At 56.9% G+C, this 19,896-nt stretch overlaps 1 protein-coding gene across 1 annotated transcript; it reads left to right on the top strand.

Moving 5' to 3' along the window:
• The first annotated feature begins 270 nt into the window (after nucleotides 1-270).
• LOC137450654 (relaxin receptor 1-like) lies at nucleotides 271-19,821 on the top strand. The gene is made up of 18 exons (XM_068157463.1): nucleotides 271-319; nucleotides 4,200-4,346; nucleotides 5,492-5,581; nucleotides 5,690-5,795; nucleotides 6,347-6,418; nucleotides 7,197-7,268; nucleotides 7,673-7,744; nucleotides 8,844-8,915; nucleotides 11,112-11,186; nucleotides 11,661-11,732; nucleotides 14,378-14,449; nucleotides 14,625-14,696; nucleotides 14,957-15,028; nucleotides 15,130-15,201; nucleotides 17,710-17,939; nucleotides 18,243-18,653; nucleotides 19,049-19,264; nucleotides 19,634-19,821. Exons 1-18 carry the CDS (start codon nucleotides 271-273, stop codon nucleotides 19,819-19,821), a joined length of 2,160 nt encoding a protein of 719 aa, XP_068013564.1.
• The last annotated feature ends 75 nt before the right edge of the window (nucleotides 19,822-19,896 follow it).

Raw genomic sequence — 19,896 nt, 5'->3', positions numbered from 1 at the left:
TGGATTTTGTGTGCAGAGTGCTGTGCAGGCTGGGAGGCACTGCAGATGCTCCAGCACCTTCCCTGGGACGGGGATGGCCACCCAGAGTACGGTGCCAACCTGTAGCATCCCCAGTGCTGGTGTGTGCGCCCCTGGGAGCCATTGGTGTGCCTGTGTACGTTAGCAGGAGAGGACCTCCAGCATCTCCACATTCCTCTCCCCTCCACCCAGCAGCCCAGGAGGTTTCAGAGCCTCTCAGGGCCAGGAACTGCCCTGCCAGTGGCTGCTGCCATGAGGCTGCTGCTGATCATCCTGCCACCGCTTCTCTACGCTGCTACAAGTAAGTGGCTCTTCACAGGTCCCAGCATCCGGAGTGGGGAGGAAATCAGGCTCTCTGATGTGCTGGGGGGGGACTGCAGATCATTTTGTGGTGGGATTTCGATACAGAAGCTGGTAGATGGCACAGGGAGGCTGAGGAAAGGCTGTCCCATGAGCAGGGCTCCTGCGCCCACTGCCGCTGCTCCCTGCACGGCTGCTGGTCGCTCTCCTGGGCATCCATCTCACCTGCCAACCCTGAGCTAGCTGCAAACTGAGGTTCTGCCTTTTATTCACGAGCAGACAGAGCAGGAGTGGAGGGCAGCAGACACAGGCAAGGTTAGGGTCTGAAAGGGGAGGGAGCAGTGGCCAAAAACCCCGACTGGCAAGCAGCACTTTGCTGGAAGTTGGGAACGGGGCTGGTGGGAAGGCAGGAGCTCTGCACCTCTTCCATCCCAGTCCAGTCCAGTCTGTTGGGGGTAGCTTTGGGGGATGACAGCACAAAGGGAGGGGGTTAAAGCTTCCTCTCCAATCACAGAGTTAATTGTGTGTGTCCGGTTCGGAGCCGTTTGCCCCAGCGCAGCTCAGCCCCGCCGGGTCGGGGAGCTGCGGGCAGAGCCCTCTGCTGTGCTGGCACAAGGGGGCTGCCAGCCCGGACGGGGTGGGGGTTGCTGGAGATGCCCTGCCGCGCAGAAACGAACGGGCTGGGTGATGCAATAGCCCTGACCCCGTCCTGCAGCTCAAGGGCTGTGCCAGCACAAGGTGCCCAGGCTCCCTGCAGGCAGGGGCAGTGTGGACTGAAGCTGTTTCATTCAGTCTCAGCTTCCAGAGCACTTGGGGAGATGCCTGAGCTTTGTTTGCAATCCTGGGTGGCCCTTGTAAAAAGTCAAGGCAGGCACTGAGGTTAACCCCAGCTACCTTTGGCTGCTGCTTCTTCCTGGGGCCCTGCAGAGCTGAGCAGGAAGGTCCTCAGCATGGCACAGTGCCTGTGCCCACCCCATCCCATCTCTGCCAGGCAAGGGCTGTTTGCCTAACAGGCTGTGTTGTCCCAAAAACCCAGCTGCCTTCTCAGCAGTTCCCTGGCCTGAGACACTTCTCCTCTGTCTTGGTTTGGGGGCTAGAGCTGCTTACTGTTTTTCACTCTCTCCTGGTGTTTGCTGTAGTACCAGAAGGAAGGAGACGTTCTTGCTCCCAGCTAGGGAAACAAAAATCCCCTGCATAAACAGGTTCTCAGTGATACAGCTCCACAGCCTCCAACAGCAGATAGGCTTCTTGACAGTTGTTACCCTTCAGTGCTTGGCAGCAGCATCTGTGACAGCCCTGGGGGGGTTAGACACATCTAGGACAGCCACAAGTATTTATAAAAGCCTAGAATTACCCCCACCCACCCCTGGCCTGCCAAAGGAGCAGCCAAAGGCCAGCAGTCCCAAAGCAGGGGTCTCTGGAAGCTAAGGCTATGACCCATGTATTTACTTTGGGGTAAAGAATGGGAGAGGAGAGGGAGAGGAGAGGAGAGGAGAGGAGAGGAGAGGAGAGGAGAGGAGAGGAGAGGAGAGGAGAGGAGAGGAGAGGAGAGGAGAGGAGAGGAGAGGAGAGGAGAGGGAGAGGAGAGGGAGAGGAGAGGAGAGGAGAGGAGAGGAGAGGAGAGGAGAGGAGAGGAGAGGAGAGGAGAGGAGAGGAGAGGAGAGGAGAGGAGAGGAGAGGAGAGGAGAGGAGAGGAGAGGAGAGGAGAGGAGAGGAGAGGAGAGGAGAGGAGAGGAGAGGAGAGGAGAGGAGAGGAGAGGAGAGGAGAGGAGAGGAGAGGAGAGGAGAGGAGAGGAGAGGAGAGGAGAGGAGAGGAGAGGAGAGGAGAGGAGAGGAGAGGAGAGGAGAGGAGAGGAGAGGAGAGGAGAGGAGAGGAGAGGAGAGGAGAGGAGAGGAGAGGAGAGGAGAGGAGAGGAGAGGAATAGAATAAAGTAAGAGTAGGAGTAGGAGTAGGAGTAGGAGTAGGAGTAGGAACAGAATAGAATAGAATAGAATAGAATAGAATAGAATAGAATAGAATAGAATAGAATAGAATAGAATAGAATAGAATAGAATAGAATAGAATAGAATAGAATAGAATCAACCAGGGTGGGAAAAGGGGAGAGAGCTCTTTCTGAGTGCAGAGCCCCTGCAGAGGTGCATCCTGGAGAAGCAGGGCAGCACAGGGCGGCCCCAGCCAGAGAGACGGGAGAGTGCCCCCTGCCAGCTCCCACACTCCTGCTGCCCAGGCACTCCAATGGCTCAGCCTTCAAATCACCCAGGAATGTGGGTTGCTTTCTTGCCCCATGGATAGCACATGGGGTCCTGGCCAGCTCAAGGTGGAAGGTGAAGAGAGTCAACGGAGGGATATGTTAAAACATCACTTCAGAGAATCCCAGAATGGTCTGGGTTGGAAGGGACCTCCAAAGCTCATCCAGTCCAACCCCTCTGCAGTCAGCAGGGACATTCTCAACTAGAGCAGGTTGCTCAGAGCCCTGTCAAGCCTCACTTTGAATATCCCCAGGGATGGGGCCCCAAGCACCTCCCTGGGCAACCTGCCCCAGTGTTCCACCACCCTCACAGTGAAGAATCTATTTCTACGGCTTAAAGTGGGCAAATATCCCTTCCAGAGGTGCTTGGCATGGCTCCAGTCTTCAGGAGAGACTTGCAGAGCTGCTGGACAGACTCTGATCCAGATCTTAAAAGACTTTGGGTCACATGGAGTAAACCCATCAGCTTTTGCAGGGGTTTGGAGTCCTTGTTTCCCCCAGAACAAACACCCCAGCTGTGTCAGTAGATCCCAGGGCAGGGGTGGGGGACTCCAGCTGGTTGTGATGTCCAGGCAGGGAGTTGAGCTGTTGGTGTCCAGCTCAGCTACTGCAGGACCTGAGGATGTTTCTAGCCCAGTGGAAAGCTTCCTCTGGTCCAGGCATAACCTGTCTGCAGGAAAACTCCACTGGGGTGACTGTAGACCCCAAGGTTTGCATGGCCAGAGGAGAACATGTCCACACTCTGCTGTCTGCCAGGGCTTTGTGGTCCCTGCTCAGTCATCCCTAAACCTCACACATTCCCACATCACACCACAGAGCCTGCTGATGGGATGGTAAGGGGGGGGGGGGGGGGGGGGGGGGGTGAGCAAAAAGTGCTTTTAATTACAGCATGCTCCATTAGCCATTTATAGCCTGGCAGTTGGAGGAAATCCTGAGTGAGGAGCTGGGTCCCACCCCCTCCAGTCATCTGCCCTGGTGCCTGATGGGTGCCATGCCTCAGGGCACTGAGCAGAGTGGGCTGTGGAAGTGTTTAGCTGGATCTGAAGCGTGCCTTGGCCATGGAGAATCGCAGGAAATGAATGAGCAGGGCCCTGGAGCTGGCTGTCTTTGATGGCTGTGAGGGAAGGGGCTCAGCAAAAGGAGAGCTGCAGCTGCCAAGGCAGATTTATTTCTACCTGGGGATGGGGCTGTGCCTCGGGGACTGGGGTGGTCTGGAAGGGGCTGGAGGCAAGGGATGGGGAGGAAAGGTAAGGTGGCTGTTGTGCTGGGTCTGTCCATTTCCACGTGTTCCTCAGGGGAACTGCCTTTGACCAGATCTCCTGGCTCCAGGGTGGTGTTTTGGCAGCTAAAAGTGCTCCAGCAGCAAAGGTTTGGGTCCTGGGGCATGTCAATGCCTCCTTGATGGCCTCTGGCCATCAGCTCGCTTGCTCCAGCCAGAGCATAGTCTTGTGGGACACCAGTGTGGTGATGCTGGTCCTTGGCTGCAGCACCAGCACCCTTCAGGCACTCAGCCCTGCCTTGAAAGCCACCGGAGCTGGGCACAGAGCAGGATGTGGCCCCAGGAGCATCTGCGAGAGGTGCAAGGAGAGGAGCTGCTGCCCCAGCGCTGAGCACCTCCTCTTCCTCCGGCAGAGCCTCCTCTGACCCATTCCCTGTGGGATGAGCAGGCGTGTCCCCTGGGGCAGTTCCCCTGCGGCAACCTCTCCGTCTGCCTGCCCCAGGCCCTGCACTGCAACGGGGAGGAGGACTGCGGCAACGGGGCCGACGAGGAGAACTGCGGTAAGAGCCGGCCCCGGGCCAGCAGGGGTCATGGCCTCACGCAGAGCAGCCCCCAGGCATGGCCACAGCGAGATCCGGGACCGTGAGTGCATCAGAGCAGAGCTTGCTCCCCCTTAGGGAGCAGCTACAGCACAAGAGATCCTGGATCTGCTTCAGATTGCAGCTGGATCCCCAGCTCCTGACTCTGCACACCCTGGCACCGAGGCCATGTGTGCCCCAGGGAGCAGCTCTTCCCTCAGGGAGTCTCCAGGCTGGGGTGCAGGGAAATCCTTGGTGCCACGAGGCTGGGGCAGTGGTTTCTGGGCTGTGGTGGGAAGGCAAAGGAGCAGAGGGGTCAGTGTCAAGTCAGGACACGCAGCTGCAGAGCTGCAAAGGCACCACCTGAGTTCTTTTTTCCCACTCACCAAACATCTCCACTATCTGTTCAGGAGTGCTGAGCCCAAGAGTGTAAGACTGGACAAAGCTAAGTGGCTCAGAAGCACCATCTGGCTCAGGGTATCACAGCATGGTAGGGCTTGAAAGGGACCTCTGGAGATCACCTAGTACAACCTCCCAGCTAAAGCAGGGTCACCCACAGCAGGTTGCCCAGGCTGACAACATCAGGTTTGGAATCTCTACCGAGAAGGAGACTCCACAACCTCTGTGGGCAGCCTGCCTCAGGGCTTTGGCACCCTCACAGTGAAAAAGTTTTTCCTTATGGTCAGATGGAAGCTCCTGGGTTCCAGCTGGTGCCTGTTGCCCCTTGCCCTGGCCCCCTGGGCATCACTGAGGAGTCTGGCCTCATCTTCTTGCCCCTGGGCTTTAGACACTGCTCAGCATTAAGCATATTCCTTCTCAGGCTGCTCTTCTCCAGACTAAACAGCCCCAGGGCTCTCAGCCTTTCCTCCTCACAGAGATGCCCCAGGCCCTTCAGCATCTCTGCAATGCCCCCTGGACTCTCTCCAGTAGCTCCTTGTCTCTCTTAGTGTGGGCTGGGTGGGATGCTAGCAATAAACTGTTATTGTGGCTGTGCTTGGAGACATGCCACAGGGCTGGAGGAACATCTCTTCTGGCCTGGTAGGGCTGGAGCCACACCTCAGGCTGCATACGGTGTGGCAGGGAGCAGCAGCCGGTGCTGATGGTGCTGCCTGCTCTCTGCCCTGCAGTGGATGACAGCGGCTGGCTGCAGATCTTGAGCAACATGCTGGCTGCGAGGAGCAGCAGGATGGTGGTGGAAGATGAGGGTGATGCTTGCTGTAAGCTGTCCTTCCTGGGCTGGGTATCCTTTCCAACCCTTTGGCTCACCCCTGCCGAGCGTGGCCCTCTGGTTTGTCCCCTCTCACGTCTCCTCTGCTTGCCTGCAGGGCTGGAGCTCTTCCCAGAGCAGTGCCTCTGCTGGGGAAGGGCTGTGGATTGCACTGAACAGGACCTCACCACCGTCCCCTTGGTCTCCTCCAACGTCACCAGGCTGTGAGTAGCAGTGGGTGCATCACTCCACTCCCCTGGGAGAGGCATGAGTGGGGCACATGCTGCCACCCTGCAGGAAAACAAGAGTGAGGTAGAGGAAATCAAATCCCTGGCTTTTGCTTGCCTCTGGATCCAAAGAGCCCTTCCCATGCTGAGCTTCAGCTGCTCACTGCATCCCTCCCGCCACGTCCCTGAGCTGGGAGAGGATTGCTGCCCAAGGGGAGGACCAGGGGTGCTGTCTTCACTGCCAAGCCTCTGTCTGAGAGGCAGAGAGTCAGAGGATGGATGCTGAGCCCTGGGGCACCTTTGCATGCCCAAGGCAAGGGCTGGGAAGGCAGGAGAGTGGGGGAAACTCCTCTGAGGCAAATGCTGCTCACAAACTGGGAGGGCAGTGAGCACTGTGGCATTGATGAACAGCAGCTTCACTGTGCCTGTGTTGCACAGGAGGAGGAGAGTCTGGCCCTCACTGCTCTCCTCTGATAAAGGTCTCTCCTCTCTCCTGGTCCTCTGGGCTGGCTCTGGGTTGGATCTTTTTCCTTCTGCTTTCCTGCCAGGGACCTGAAGAAAAACAAAATCCATTCTCTGCTGGACAATCAGTTTGGCAGGTACAGGAGGCTGGAGAAGCTGTGAGTATTGCTGCCTTTAGCCTGCTCCTGGCTTGTCTGGGGGGGGGAGAGGCCAGCAGCATAAAGGAACAAGTGTGACACTTGTTGGGACAGCTTTGCCTGGGACAAGGCATGCTAACAGGGCACTACTTTTGTCCAGACAGCAGCTTTTGGCAGCTCCTGGGGCCCATGGAGCACAATGAGGGCAGCAGGCACTTACCATGGGCATTGCAGGTTCCTGATGCCCAGCGTGAGCAGGTCGTGGGGTTGTGCCCATCTTGGCCAGTAACTGCCCTGTGTGAGCTGCCTCATGACTGAGCTGTCCTGCTCTGGAGAGCTCAGAGCCTTTGATGCTCAGCACATCACCTTTCTAGGCTGCTGCACCAGGGAGCTCAGAGAGGGACCCAGAGGAGCAGGGTGAGGGGAGGCTGCTCTCGTGGGAGGCACGGCAAGAACACGTGAGGCAGCCGCAGCAGCCCCTTTTGGCCGTGGGGCTTCTGTACTTCCAGCTTCCTTCCTTTTACATGGAGTAAATGAGGCAGAGAGGGGAAAACAGCCTCTCCAGGGTCACCTGAGGAGGGTTAACTACAGAGTTACCTGAGACAAGGAGCCTGCAGCAGAGCAGGGGCTGCAGCCTGGACCTCATTCCCAAGCATGACCAGAGAGGGTGGCCTGTGAATGCCATGCAGGCAGCAGCCAGCCCTTGTGAGCTGGTGCCCTGCAGATCTGGGCACATGCCATGGAGCCTGAGAACCTCCCAGGAAGCAATTCTCCAGTCTCTCTTCTGGTTTTAAAATAGGTTTTTGCAAAGCAACAGGATCTGGTTGATCTCACCCAGAGCCTTTTCTGGACTTCCTCAGCTCAAAATGTTGTGAGTAAAAGTTGTCTGTGTGCTGGGGCCCTGGGGAGGGGAGCCCTGGGGTGGGCATGGTCCTTACAGCACAGCAAGCTCCAGCTCAGGATCCAAGCTTTTGCTCTTGCTCCTGCAAGAGCCACTATCAAGCATGCCTTAAGCTGGAGTTGCATGGTTTGGGGTGAACCTGGGGCAGAAGAGAGGCTCCACATTATCCAGCCTGAGCTCTGATCCAGCCTTTGAGCCCCTAAGGAAGATGATGGCAGGGGCAGCTGGGGAGGAGCAGCTTGAGGAAAAGCAGGTTGAATCAGCAGCAGGGGCTGGGCATCACATAGAAGAATAGAATAGAATAGAATAGAATAGAATAGAATAGAATAGAATAGAATAGATCAGATCACTCTGCTCCTCTGCTCTGCTGCCAGGTTCCTCAGCCACAACAGGATCGTGCAGCTGCAGCCCCGGGTTTTTGAGGACCTGCATCGCCTGGAGTGGCTGTGAGTTCCTCTGCCACTCCCAGAAGATGAGGCTGACCCTGACTCTTCCTCACATTGACCTTGATCTCATTTCCTGATGTGGAAGGGGAATAGTGGGCTTGATGGTTTTGAGGTGTCTGTGGTAACATGCCTGTGCTGGGGGCCACAGTGACGACGGCCAGGGTGCCCACCTGGGTGCCCACCTGGGTGCCCACCAACCTTCCCTACCAACCCTGGGTTACCTTGCCCTCTGCTGTGGCTCTTTTATGAAGCTCCTATTTGAGCTTCCTTCCCCTGTTACCAGGGTTTTGCACACACTAGCTGTGCTCTTGTCCCAAGGCCAGCTGATCCCTGTGGGGGCTTGCTGTGCCGTGCTCCTCTCTCCAGCCTGGAGCTGCCATGGTAGCAGGAAGCAATGAGAAGCTTCATGCAGCCTCAGCTCTCAGCTCCTGGGCGGGAGCACTGGAGGTCTGTGTACAAAAGGCTTTAAGTGTGCTGCTAAACATGGAGATTTGCAGCTCCATCACCTTGAAAAATAGATTCCTGAGCTGAAAGCAGAGCTCCTGCCCTTCCCTCTGGTTGTTCTCCGAGGCTCTCTTTGATCTGGGCCTCTTCCTTCTGTTGTTTCACACATGGGGCTTCTAAAGGTTTTGCTATGGAAAAGAAACCCTAAAGGCCACTTCAGGAGATGGTTTATTGCTGATCTGTGTTGGCAGCAGCAGCTGGGACAGGTCTGCACCCTCCAGGTTGCCTCCTCTTCCTTAAATCAAAGAGGGCAGAGGGAGGATGAGCAGCTCTCAGGGGGTGGTCTGTGGTGCAAACAAGCCAGAGGACTTTGGAGAAGCCAAGCACAGCCCTGAATTCCCCAAATGGTTTCTGATTTATCTTTATTTCACAGCAGAAGAGAGGAAAAATCCAACAGACCCTGATGTGAAGAAATCCAGACCCTGCAAGCTGGATCTGAAGCTTCAGCCTGGGCAGGATTCAAGGGGTTGGGGGGGAAGTCAAGCTTTGGAGGGGGCCAGCCACACGCTCAGGGATGGGTGCTAATTACAGGGGTGTCCCTCTGCCTCCTCACCAGGGTGTGTGTCCTCACACCCCTCTCCCCTTCTCCTTCCAGGATGCTGGACAACAACCAGATTGCCCAGATCGTCCCCGCAACGTTTGCAGGGCTGAAGTCTTTGTATTTCCTGTAAGTAGGGCCTGGGTGGGTGCAGCCCCCCTGCAGGGTCTGGGGAGAGATTGCCCTGGACATGCTGCCTGGTGCCTCCTGCACCCCTTCTGCAGGCAGTTTCTAGACTCTGGGTGGGGGCAAGTCAAGGATGCTGCGGCCTCTTTGCTCTGCCTAGGGTAATGGTCCAAGGGAGATGTCTATCTTGATCCTGTTCCCAGGAGTTGGCAGGGGACCAGCTTGGTGCTGCTGCTTCCCTGTGCCCTCTCCTGCTCTCAGCATGCTCTAATTAAAACCAGTGTTAATTGCTCTTGGCTGGGACAGCGACAGGGCTGGCCTGAGCAGAGCCTCAGCACTCGCTGAGCTCAATGGGTAGCAATGCCTGCGGTTTGGGTCGCTCACAGCTCGAGTCAGAGACTGCAAACAGAGCCCAGTGCCTGCCCAGAGTCCTGCCCCTCTGCTGGGGGTCCTCACAACGGCTCACCTCCTGCCAAGGGGCTTTAGGGGTCCAATCATTCCCAAGATGGACCTGATGGCTAATGGCTTTGCTTTAACCACTGCCAAGGCAGCTTGGCCATCACTGTAAGACGACCGCAACAGCTTCCCCACAGTGCAGACCGCGGCTCAGCAGCCCTGGCAGCAGCCTGCACTCAGCCTTAGGGCAGAAGTTTTGGCTGTTACCGTGGGGGAAAACAAACCCACGTGGGTGTGGGTGCCCAGGCACCTGTGGACCCCTGCACACTGCCATGCATCTGCCTTGCCTGGGCATACAGCAGGAAGGAGACTGCTTCAGCCACAGCTGCTGCTCCAGGCTTGATTCCATGATCTCTGCTGGGGATGGGACTGGGGCAGTCAGGTTGTAAAAGCCTAAACGTTGGGTTTGGGGTGTTTAGGACTTGGGTCACTGCTGTGGCTGTGCCCAGTGACTGGGGAGCCATTGGCACAGGAGGATGGAGGGCAGCCAGGCTGGCAGCAGGCTTGAGGAAGCAGGGCTGTGCCCCTGGGATTCTGCTCCTCTGCTACACCTGGGTGTCCCCAGCCCTGTCTCCCACTCTGTGCAGCCTGTGGTGGGACTGAGCTCACCTTGCAGGCAGCAGCACTGCTCTGCTGGGTGGTGTGATCTGCTCCTCCCCCTGCATGCTTTTTTCCCCCCTTTCTCTCATTTATTGTTTTAGCAAACCCAACAAACTCTCCCCGTGGTCAGAAAGGGCACAGTGGGGAACCCTCTGCCCTGGCATGTGTAAAAAGTGCTGGCAGAAACACCACTGGGGGGGGTCCAGGCTGTAAATTAGCCTCTGCTGGCTGACACTCACTGCTGCTTCCATGCCCTGTTCTCCTGGTGAGGTGTCTGTTGAAGCTCACTGGGGAGCATCTCCCACAGCCACTAAGCCTTACCTTGATTTCCTTCCCAAAGAAGGTGAATGAAGCTCTACACTGCCCTGGGCTGGGCTATTTTCTGAGGACTGGGAGGAACTTGCTCTGTGGTGGTTTCTTGTGGCTGTGACTGCAGTTTTGGGGTGTGCAGGAGCCAGGGCAAACCACAACCATGCTGCCCCACCAGCCTGGAGCCAGGGCAAACCACAGCCACACTGCACCACCAGCCTGGAGCCAGGGCAAACCACAGCCACACTGCTCCACCAGCCTGGAGCCAGGGCAAACCATAACCACACTGCTCCACCAGCCTGGAGCCAGGGCAAATCACAACCACACTGCACCACCAGCCTGGAGCCAGGGCAAACCACAGCCACACTGCACCACCAGCCTGGAGCCAGGGCAAACCACAGCCACACTGCTCCACCAGCCTGGAGCCAGGGCAAACCACAACCATGCTGCACCACCAGCCTGGAGCCAGGGCAAACCACAGCCACACTGCACCACCAGCCTGGAGCCAGGGCAAACCACAGCCACACTGCACCACCAGCCTGGAGCCAGGGCAAACCACAACCACGCTGCTCCACCAGCCTGGAGCCAGGGCAAACCACAACCACGCTGCTCCACCAGCCTGGAGCCAGGGCAAACCACAACCATGCTGCTCCACCAGCCTGGAGCTTGCCCCTGGGTATCTGCACAGTGCAGATGTCTCCCTAGGTGAAGACCAGCAGAAAGTCCTCATGAAACACTGTGTGGTCCAGGAGGACCATATCCATGCACAGGTTTGTATCCCAGGTGGACAAAGAGGTGCCATGACCTGGGTTGCCCTTCTTGCCTCCCAATCAGGTACATGCTGAACAACTCCTTGAGCCAGATCCCCAACGCCTCGCTCTGCACGGAGATGCCAAAGCTGAGCTGGCTGTGAGTACCCTGCCTGAGGGCAGCCAGGAGCGGGCAAGGGCTGCTCCCACCCCCAGAGCACAGGAGCAGCAGGGCTGGGAGCATCCCTGCCTGTGGGAATGAGGTCGAGCAGGAGGTGGGGGATCACACTGAGTAGCCTCTAAGCATGAGAGGGATGGAGAGAGAGAGCCCAGGGAGGTGGCAGGGAGTGATAGGACTGGGGGGAATGGGAAAAAACTAGAACTGGGTAGATTGAGATTGGATGTTAGGAAGAAGTTCTTCCCCAGGAGGGAGGTGAGAGACTGGCACAGGTTGCCCAGGGAGGTGGTGGCAGCCTCATCCCTGGAGGTGTTTGCAGCCAGGCTGGATGTGGCTGTGAGCAACCTGCTGCAGTGTGAGGTGTCCCTGCCCATGGCAGGGGGGTTGGCACTGGCTGAGCCTTGAGGTCCCTTCCAACCCTGACAATTCTGTGATTCTATGATTGCCTTTCTGCAGGGAGCTAGAGGGAAACAGGATCCAGGAGGTGCACAGGGCTGTCTTCCAGGAGTGCCATGACTTCACAGTGCTGTGAGTACCCTGGGGTCCTGACTGTGGGTCCTATGTGCTGGTGCAGACCCTGTGTCACTGTGGGAGGGGGCAGAGGCAGCACTCAGCTGGTTGCCCTGCTCTGCTGTGGGCCAGAGCAAGGGGCTGCTGTCTCCTGTGGAATGATTTCAGCCCATGTTTGTACACAACATCAACAGTGCACTCAGCTTCCTGCGTTTGGTGGGGCCCCAGAGCCTTCTCCAGGGGCTCTGTGTTGGAGGATGGCTCCCCTGGGATGGGAAGAGGATGAGCTCATCCCAGCACTCTGTCACCAGCCTGTGGGGGCTGCCCAAATGGGACAGGAATGTTCTTCAGGTGGGAGATGGTGGCAGGACACAGCACAGCAAAAGCTTTCTGTGGTGTGCAGACAGCAGAGCTTGCAGCCAGCCCAACCCCTCTGCTGGCACCCAGATCCCCTAAAAATATCCCTGAGGAAGGCCATAAAACTTGTGAGCCAGCTTCCCACATGTCAAACAGAGTCTGTGTCCTCTCCTCCTGTCTGGAACCAGCTCCTGCCCTATTCTTTCCTGGTGCTGAGGCTGTGTTCTCATCCAGGTGCCCTCCTGGATCTGGTGAGGGCAGAGGTCTGGCTTTCCTGCACGTGGGGGGTGGTCCATGAACCCACAGAGAGAGAGGCTGTGCAGCATGCAGGTGTTGGCCACGAGCACAGGGTGAGGGCAGGAGAGCAGATGTGGAGTGGGGAGGCAGACCATGGTCCTCCTAGGGACTGGTGATTGTGGTTACCTGGAGCACTGAGGAGAGGATAGGATAGGATAGGATAGGATAGGATAGGATAGGATAGGATAGGATAGGATAGGATAGGATAGGATAGGATAGGATAGGATAGGGTAGGATAGGGCAGAACAGAACAAAACAAGTTGGAAAAGACCTTTGAGATCATTGAGTCCAACCTATCACCCAACACCATCTGATCAACTAAACCATGGCACCAAGCACCCCATCCAGGCTCTTCCTAAGCACCTCCAGGGATGGTGACTCCACCACCTCCCTGGGCAGCACATTCCAATGGCCAAGCTCTCTTGCTGGGAAGAATTTCTTCCCAACATCCAGCCTAAACCTCTCGTGGCACAGCTTGAGACTGTGTCCTCTTGTTCTGGTGCTGGTTGCCTGGGAGAAGAGACCAACCCCCACCTGGCTACAACCTCCCCTCAGGTAGTTGTAGAGAGCAATAAGGTCTCCCCTGAGCCTCCTCTGCCTCCCTGAACCCTGTGCCAGTAATGCCAGATCAGAGTCCAGGGCTCTCCAACTCCCTGCAGTTCCCCAGGAGGTCCCAGCAGGTAACAGATGCTGAGTATTGTGTCTGAGCCTTGGGCTGCTTTGCAGGGCCCATGCCCACCTCATGGTCCCTGTCTGGGCAGTGAAGAACATCTGTCCCATGCTGGCCCCCAGAGAGGTGGGGATGTGGATGGGTTGGAGATCCCCTTTGCAGGTCTCTGGGGATGATCTGTCCCCACGCAGTGTCTCTGAAGATGAGTGCTTTGGAGAGCTCTGCTATTCCTCTCCAGTCACAGACTCCAGTCACAGACCCCAGTCCCTGCTCTTGCCTTTCTTGGAGGAGTCCCAACAGGGATTAAGTCCCAAAAACCTTTCATCACTCCATTTTTCCTCCCTCCAGCAAGAGCTGCCCACAGCCCCCCATGCTGGGTGGGCGAGCTGCCACCCCCCAGTCCAGCCTTCCTCCCACAGCCCAGCCCCTGGCTTTGATCAGCTGCATGTTTCCTGGGGCTGTTGTGGCAGTGCCATGGAAACGTCCTGCGGCCAGTGTAAACATGCCTCGGTGGTGACACCAGCCCGGGAGACAGCCTTGGGAGCACAGGCAGTGGAGGAGATGAGGGCTCAAGTTCAGGCTCTGGGGGATGAGCCAGCCTGGCTACACTCTCCCGTTTACCTCCCCCAGTGCATGAAGCACATTAGAGGAGGTTGCCCTGGTCAGAGGGGGAGGTCAGCAGAGCCCAGATGCTTCATGTGAGCCTTCCCTAAGGAGCATCACAGCACTCATGGAGCCTTCCCTCCTTCAGGCATGGGCTCTGCCCCTGCTGCTCTAAACTCTTTGTGGTTCTTGGTGCATCTTCCTGGGGTTTTACTTCTGAGCCTTCTCACCAGCTCTGTTCATCTTCCACGCTTCTGACAAGCTCTTCCCTGAGCTTTGGGGTAGGGTAGGGTAGGGTAGGATAGGATAGGATAGGATAGGATAGGATAGGATAGGATAGGATAGGATAGGATAGGATAGGATAGGATAGGATAGGATAGGATAGGATAGGATAGGATAGAATGGACCAGACCAGACCAGGTTGGAAGAGACCTTTGAGATCTTCAAGTCCAACCTATCACCCAACACCATCCTATCAACTAAACCATGGCACCAAGTGTCTCATCCAGTCTCTTCCCAAACACCTCCAGTGATGGTGTAAGAACTGTGAGCTGGGCTCTGGCTTGGACCTTCCCCATGACAGCTGGAGATGCTGGCTGTGGCTTGGTGCATTCAGGAGGGATGTGGCACCAGCACCTCCAGCTGCTTTAAACAGCTCAGAGGTGGAACAATGCTCCCAGGGTGTCTGTGAGGCCATCCAGTACTCACCTGCTCCCTCCCTTTGCTTCCCCTCCAGGATCCTGCGCAGAAACAAGCTCAGGTGGATCCAGGAGGGGACATTTTCCAGGCTCAGCAGGCTGGTGGAGCTGTAAGTTTCCAGCTATTGCCTGCCTGGCCTCCTGCAGTGGTGGGTTGTAGGGGTGATGGTCTCTTGTTTGGGACCCAGTTCTGCTCCCTGCCCAGGACACTTTGCTGCTCAGCATCCCTGGATGCAAGGCTTGGTGTCCTCAAGCACTTCTCCAATCCTGCTCTCCTTTGCACAGTGACCTCTCATCCAACAGCCTGGACCAGCTCCCATCCTCGCTCTTTCATGGCCTGGCTGAGCTCCAGCAGCTGTGAGTAGTGGGGCTGTCCCACCCCAGGGGTGTCCCTGCAGGACATCCTGACATTGTGCTGTTTAGATGCCCACAGCAGCCCCAGCAGGATGGGTTCCCCCTCACGAGTCTACCCACAGCACAATGCCATCACACCTTCTGCTTCGGGGCTGTGAATACATCCTGGGGGAAAAGCCATAGAATGACACCCTCTGCCCTCAGTTCCAGCTTCTTTGGTGCCTTCCAGGTGGGCAAAGCACTAAAAGCTCATGTCTTTTCAGGAATATTTCCTACAACCCCTTGAAGGAGCTCTTCCCCAGCCAGTTTGAGAGCCTGCCCCAACTACGCTCTCTGTGAGTCCCGCAATGTCCCTGACCTTAGAGCACTGCCTGTGGCAGCCCCAAGCCCAGCCTGGAGCTGTTCCAGCATCCCCTGCACTGGTTTCCTTTTGCAGGAGCTTGGAAGGGTTGGAGATCCCCAACATCCCCAACCTGACCTTCCAGAAGCTGACCAACCTCTCCCACATGTGAGTGCAGGATGCTGCCACCCTGGCACCCGTATCTGGGGGTGCTGGGAGGGGAACTGATTCACTACTCCTACACCCAGGAACAAGTACTTCAGGGCACTGGCAGCCCCCTGAGCATGATGATTCTGCTTAAATCCCCCCTGAGCAGGAGGGTCTCAACACTCAGGGCTTTTTCAGAGCAAGGGAAGCATCCCTCCCACGGGAAGAGGGCAGTTTGGGTGTTCCATCCAGGGGTGTGTGCCATACAGAGTGAAAGGTGCAGGTTACATAGGTGACATTGGCCAGGTAGGTGTGCCCTGGTGCCAAGCTTTGGTTAAATGCTGCCACTGGAGGCCACAGAATCACAGAATCAACCAGCTTGGAAAAGACCTCAGAGACGGTTGGACTTGATAGTCTTTGAGGTCTCTTCCAACCTCAGTGATTCTGTGAGATCATCAAGTCCAACCTATTACCTAACACCTCCTGACAACTAAACCATGGCTCCAAGTGCCACATCCAAGCCTTTTGAACACCTCAGGGATGGGGACTCCACCACCTCCCTGGGCAGCACATCCCCATGGCCAAGCTCTCTTTCTGGGAAGAACTTTCTCCTCACCTCCAGCCTGAACTTCCCCTGGCACAGCTTGAGACTGTGTCCTCTCGTTCTGGTGCTGGTTGCCTGGGAGAAGAGACCAACTCCCACCTGTCTACAGCCTCCTTTCAGGTAGTTGTAGAGACCAATAAGGTCTCCCCTGAGCCACATCTTCTGCTCAGCCTGAGGTAACAGCCCAAGAAAGAACCCTGGGATGTGCAGCCAGGCTGGACCGGCACCGCACATAGGGGAGATGCTGGACCACAGAGCCAGCTGTGAGCACTTTGGCTTCTCCTTGGGAGAAGGAAATGTCATTCATTTTTTTTCCCCCAGAAGCTGAGCACTTCAGCTTCCCTTTGGAAGAAGAAAACAATCATTAAATTTCTCCTGATGCACATTTTGAAGGGGCTGTAATGAACGACAACTGCACCTCCTCCTCTCCCTAATTAGCCTGTTTGCGCTCTCCACATGCTACATTCCCTACCTGCCTTGCTAAGAAGTGATCATTTTCCTCCCCTTTTATCTATAATTAAGCAGCAATGAGTCTCATGCTGCATTTGTGTGGTCGTTTCCCAATGCCCAGTTTTGCTGAGCTGATGAGAGGGACTGGGGTTTGAGGGGGACTGGGGTTTGAGAGGGATTGATAGGAGTCCCTGCCCATGGCAGGGGGGTTGGAACTAGATGATCTTTGAGGTCCCTTCCAACCCTAACAATTCTATGATTGGGTTTTGACATGAAATCACAGAATTGTCAGGGCTGGAAGGGCCCTCAAGGGCCATCCAGTTCCCCCCCACCATGAGCAGGAACACCCCACATCAGACCAGGCTGCCCAGAGCCCCATCCAGCCTGGCCTTAAAAACCTTCAGGCTGTGTGGATTGGATTTTTATATGGCTTGAAAATAGGAATAATAACTGGGGGGGGAAGGGGGGAAATGTGAATCCCTGATAATGGAACTTGATGTTAGGAAGAAGTTCCTCACCATAAGGGTGAGAGCCTGGCACAGGTTGCCCAGGGAGGTGGTGGAAGCCTCATCCCTGGAGGTGTTTGCAGCCAGGCTGGATGTGGCTGTGAGCAACCTGCTGTAGTGTGAGGTGTCCCTGCCCATGGCAGGGGGGTTGGAACTGGCTGAGCCTTGAGGTCCCTTCCAACCCTAACAATTCTATGATTCTAAGGCAATGGTTTTGAAATGCTGCTTGGGGTGTTGGAGGCAAACCCTGGTGGATGTCTCAGCTGACAGTGCTGAATGGTGGCAGATTTAAGAGTGTGACTGTGGCACAATCCAAACGGCAGCAAGGGGCCTCCAGCCAGCTGTGGCAAGGCTCCAGGCTGCTGTTTATTGAGTGTCCAAATCCAGCTGCAGCAATGCACAGAGAGCTGCTCCTCGCTCTGCTCCACTCTGTCCCTTCCAGACCCCAGCCCCAGGCGCAGCCGCAGGGAGGGCTGCGTGCTGGCATCACACTGTCTCCTCTTTCACACTGCAATGCTGCTGTCTCCATTCTCCCCCTCACTTCCCCTGGTCCCTGCAAGCCCCCAGGCTCTGGGCCAGGGAGCTGGTGGGGTGTCCTCCACCTAAACAGGGAAAAATGTAGAATCAACCAGGTTGGAAAAGACCTCAGAGGTCATCAAGTCCAACCTGTTACCCAATGCCTAACACCTCCTGACAACTAAACCATGGCTCCAAGTGCCACGTCCAAGCCTTTTTTTGAACACCTCCAGGGATGGTGACTCCACCACCTCCCTGGGCAGCACATTCCAATGGCCACTCTCTCTTTCTGGGAAGAGCTTTCTCCTCATCTCCAGCCTGAACTTCCCCTGGCACAGCTTGAGACTGTGTCCTCTTGTTCTGCCAATGTGTCCAAGGGAGCCGGTTCATGCCAGAGCACGCCCACTTCTGCTCCAGGTTGCAGCCAGGAACCCCTCTGCTCTCCCCCCCCAGCTACTTCAAGAAGTTCCAGTACTGCAGCTACGCTCCCCACGTGCGCAGCTGCAAGCCCAACACGGATGGCATCTCCTCCCTGGAGCACCTCCTGGCCAGCATCGTCCTGCGCGTCTCGGTCTGGGCCATCGCCTGCCTCACCTGCTTCGGCAACCTCTTCGTCATCGGCATGCGCTCCTTCCTCGGCACCGAGAACAGCCAGCACACCATGGCCATCAAGTCCCTGTGCTGTGAGCTGGGCGCTGCCGGGGCAGGGACCCACGGGGAGGGGCAGAGGGAACGGGGGCAGATGAGATGCGCGCCAGCAGAGCTCCTGCCCGGGGACGCCCAGCCGATGCCTCCCTGGTGCAGCCAGCACCTCTCTGTGTTGATGGTAGATGGGTTTCTGGGCCTCCCTCTGAGCTTGGGGCATCTCAGCTCCTGCCCAGGGTGTCACAACAGCTCAGAGGTGAGTTTCTGGCTGCAGCATTAATGCCCAAGGCTACGTGTGCCCGCTGATGCCGCTCTCTCCCTGTGCCTTGTCTCCCCACCAGGTGCAGATGGCCTCATGGGCATCTACCTCTTCATCATCGGAGCCTTTGACCTCAAGTACTCAGGCGAATACAACAAGCATGCCCAGGGCTGGATGGGCAGTCTGCAGTGCCAGCTGGTGGGCAGCCTGGCCATGCTCTCCTCACAGGTGTCAGTCTTGCTGCTGACCTACATGACCCTGGAGAAGTACTTCTCCATAGTTTTTCCATTCAGCCACCACAGGACTGGCAAGAAGCAGACCATCTCGGTGCTGGTGGCCATCTGGCTTCTGGGCTTCTCCCTCAGCATCATCCCCCTGTGCTGCAAGGAGACCTTTGGGAACTACTACGGGCGGAACGGGGTGTGCTTCCCGCTGCAGTCGGAGCCGGGCGAGCGGCCTGCTGCCCGCGGCTACTCTGCTGCCATCTACCTGGGTAAGCTCACCTCGGGACTTGGGACCTGGGGATGGGGGGATGCAGGGCAGGATGGGTGTCCCTGGTGGGAGTGGGACTGCTCAGTTGAGCTCTCCCTTCCAAGGTGCCATAAGAGTTCACACCCCTTCCACGAGTGGGGCATCTGACCTTACGGCGTGCTGCCATCTCACTGTGAAGATGGGGTGCCACCTGCCGTTCTGGGCTAGGGGCGTCCCCACTCAAGCTGTGCCCAGCCTCACACCAGAACTGGACCTCCCTGGGCTAAAGCTGGATTCCAGATGCTGCTGCTGAGATGTCTCTGCCCCCTCTAGTGCTGGAAGCAGGAGTAGTCCTGCTGCCGCCTATCCCAGCTCTGCGCTTTGGCACTGCTCAGAGAGAGATTTCCTCTTCTCCAGGCTTGAATCTTGCAGCCTTCATCACCATTGTCTTCGCCTACTCTGGCATGTTCTACTCCATCCACATCACTGCGTCCAAAACAGCAGAGAGAGGCATCTGCTCCCGGGAGGTCACCATTGCCAAGCGATTCTTCTTCATCGTCTTCACTGATGCTCTCTGCTGGATACCCATCTTCCTCCTCAAGCTGCTCTCCCTGCTGCAGGTGGAAATACCAGGTGAACCCCCCCTCCCCACTGCTGGCTGCTGAGTTTGGAGCTCTCTTCAAGAGAAGATAGCATTACTAGTTTCCCTGGGCCCCTGCCTCTCCTCAGGGAGCAGCAGTCACGGCTCCCCGTGGGGCCTGACCTTCCAGCCATGAGCTCATGGCTGGCATCACCCTGCTTTGGTGCCTTGGGGTTGGGGGGGGGAGTGGGTGGGCTGCCCCTGGGCAGGACCAGCCCCTCCTTATTTGCCTGGAATAGCAGGTTGGAAGGGACCTCAAGGATCACCAGATCCAAGCTTTCTTGGGGAGAAAAATCAACCCCAGGGCTGGGTGGAAGCCGGGGCCACCTAAATCTTACCATGTCACCTCCTTGTTGGCACAGGCACTGTCACCTCTTGGGTGGTCATCTTCATCCTGCCCATCAACAGCGCCTTGAATCCCATCCTCTACACCATCACCACCACCTCCTTCCAGGAGAAGGTGAAAGGCTGTTTGCAGACCAAGCAGCCAGAGCTGCAGGAATCCCGCAGGAGCTTCACCCTGGTGACACTGCAGGCCAGCACCGCCTGACCCACCCCCAGCGGTGGCACAGAGCCACCCTGGGAAGCCTCCAGGCACCGCAGCCCCCGGAGGAAGCGCGTGGCT

The sequence above is a fragment of the Melanerpes formicivorus genome, unplaced genomic scaffold (genome assembly GCF_026170545.1).
Source record: "Melanerpes formicivorus ecotype bairdi unplaced genomic scaffold, bMelFor1.0.p_v2 SCAF_37, whole genome shotgun sequence".
Classification (NCBI taxonomy): Eukaryota; Metazoa; Chordata; class Aves; order Piciformes; family Picidae; genus Melanerpes; species Melanerpes formicivorus.
The sequence above is the reverse complement of the archived record's forward strand: the minus strand, read 5'-3'. Positions and strand labels throughout refer to the sequence as shown.

Excerpts from the sequence above, each read along its gene's own strand:
- LOC137450654 (XM_068157463.1), top strand. The coding sequence starts at position 271 with ATGAGGCTGCTGCTGATCATCCTGCCACCGCTTCTCTACGCTGCTACA. Across the intron at positions 7,745-8,843 it reads CTGCATCGCCTGGAGTGGCT|GATGCTGGACAACAACCAGA; the intron begins GTGAGTTCCTCT and ends TTCTCCTTCCAG. Across the intron at positions 17,940-18,242 it reads GGCCATCAAGTCCCTGTGCT|GTGCAGATGGCCTCATGGGC; the intron begins GTGAGCTGGGCG and ends TCTCCCCACCAG.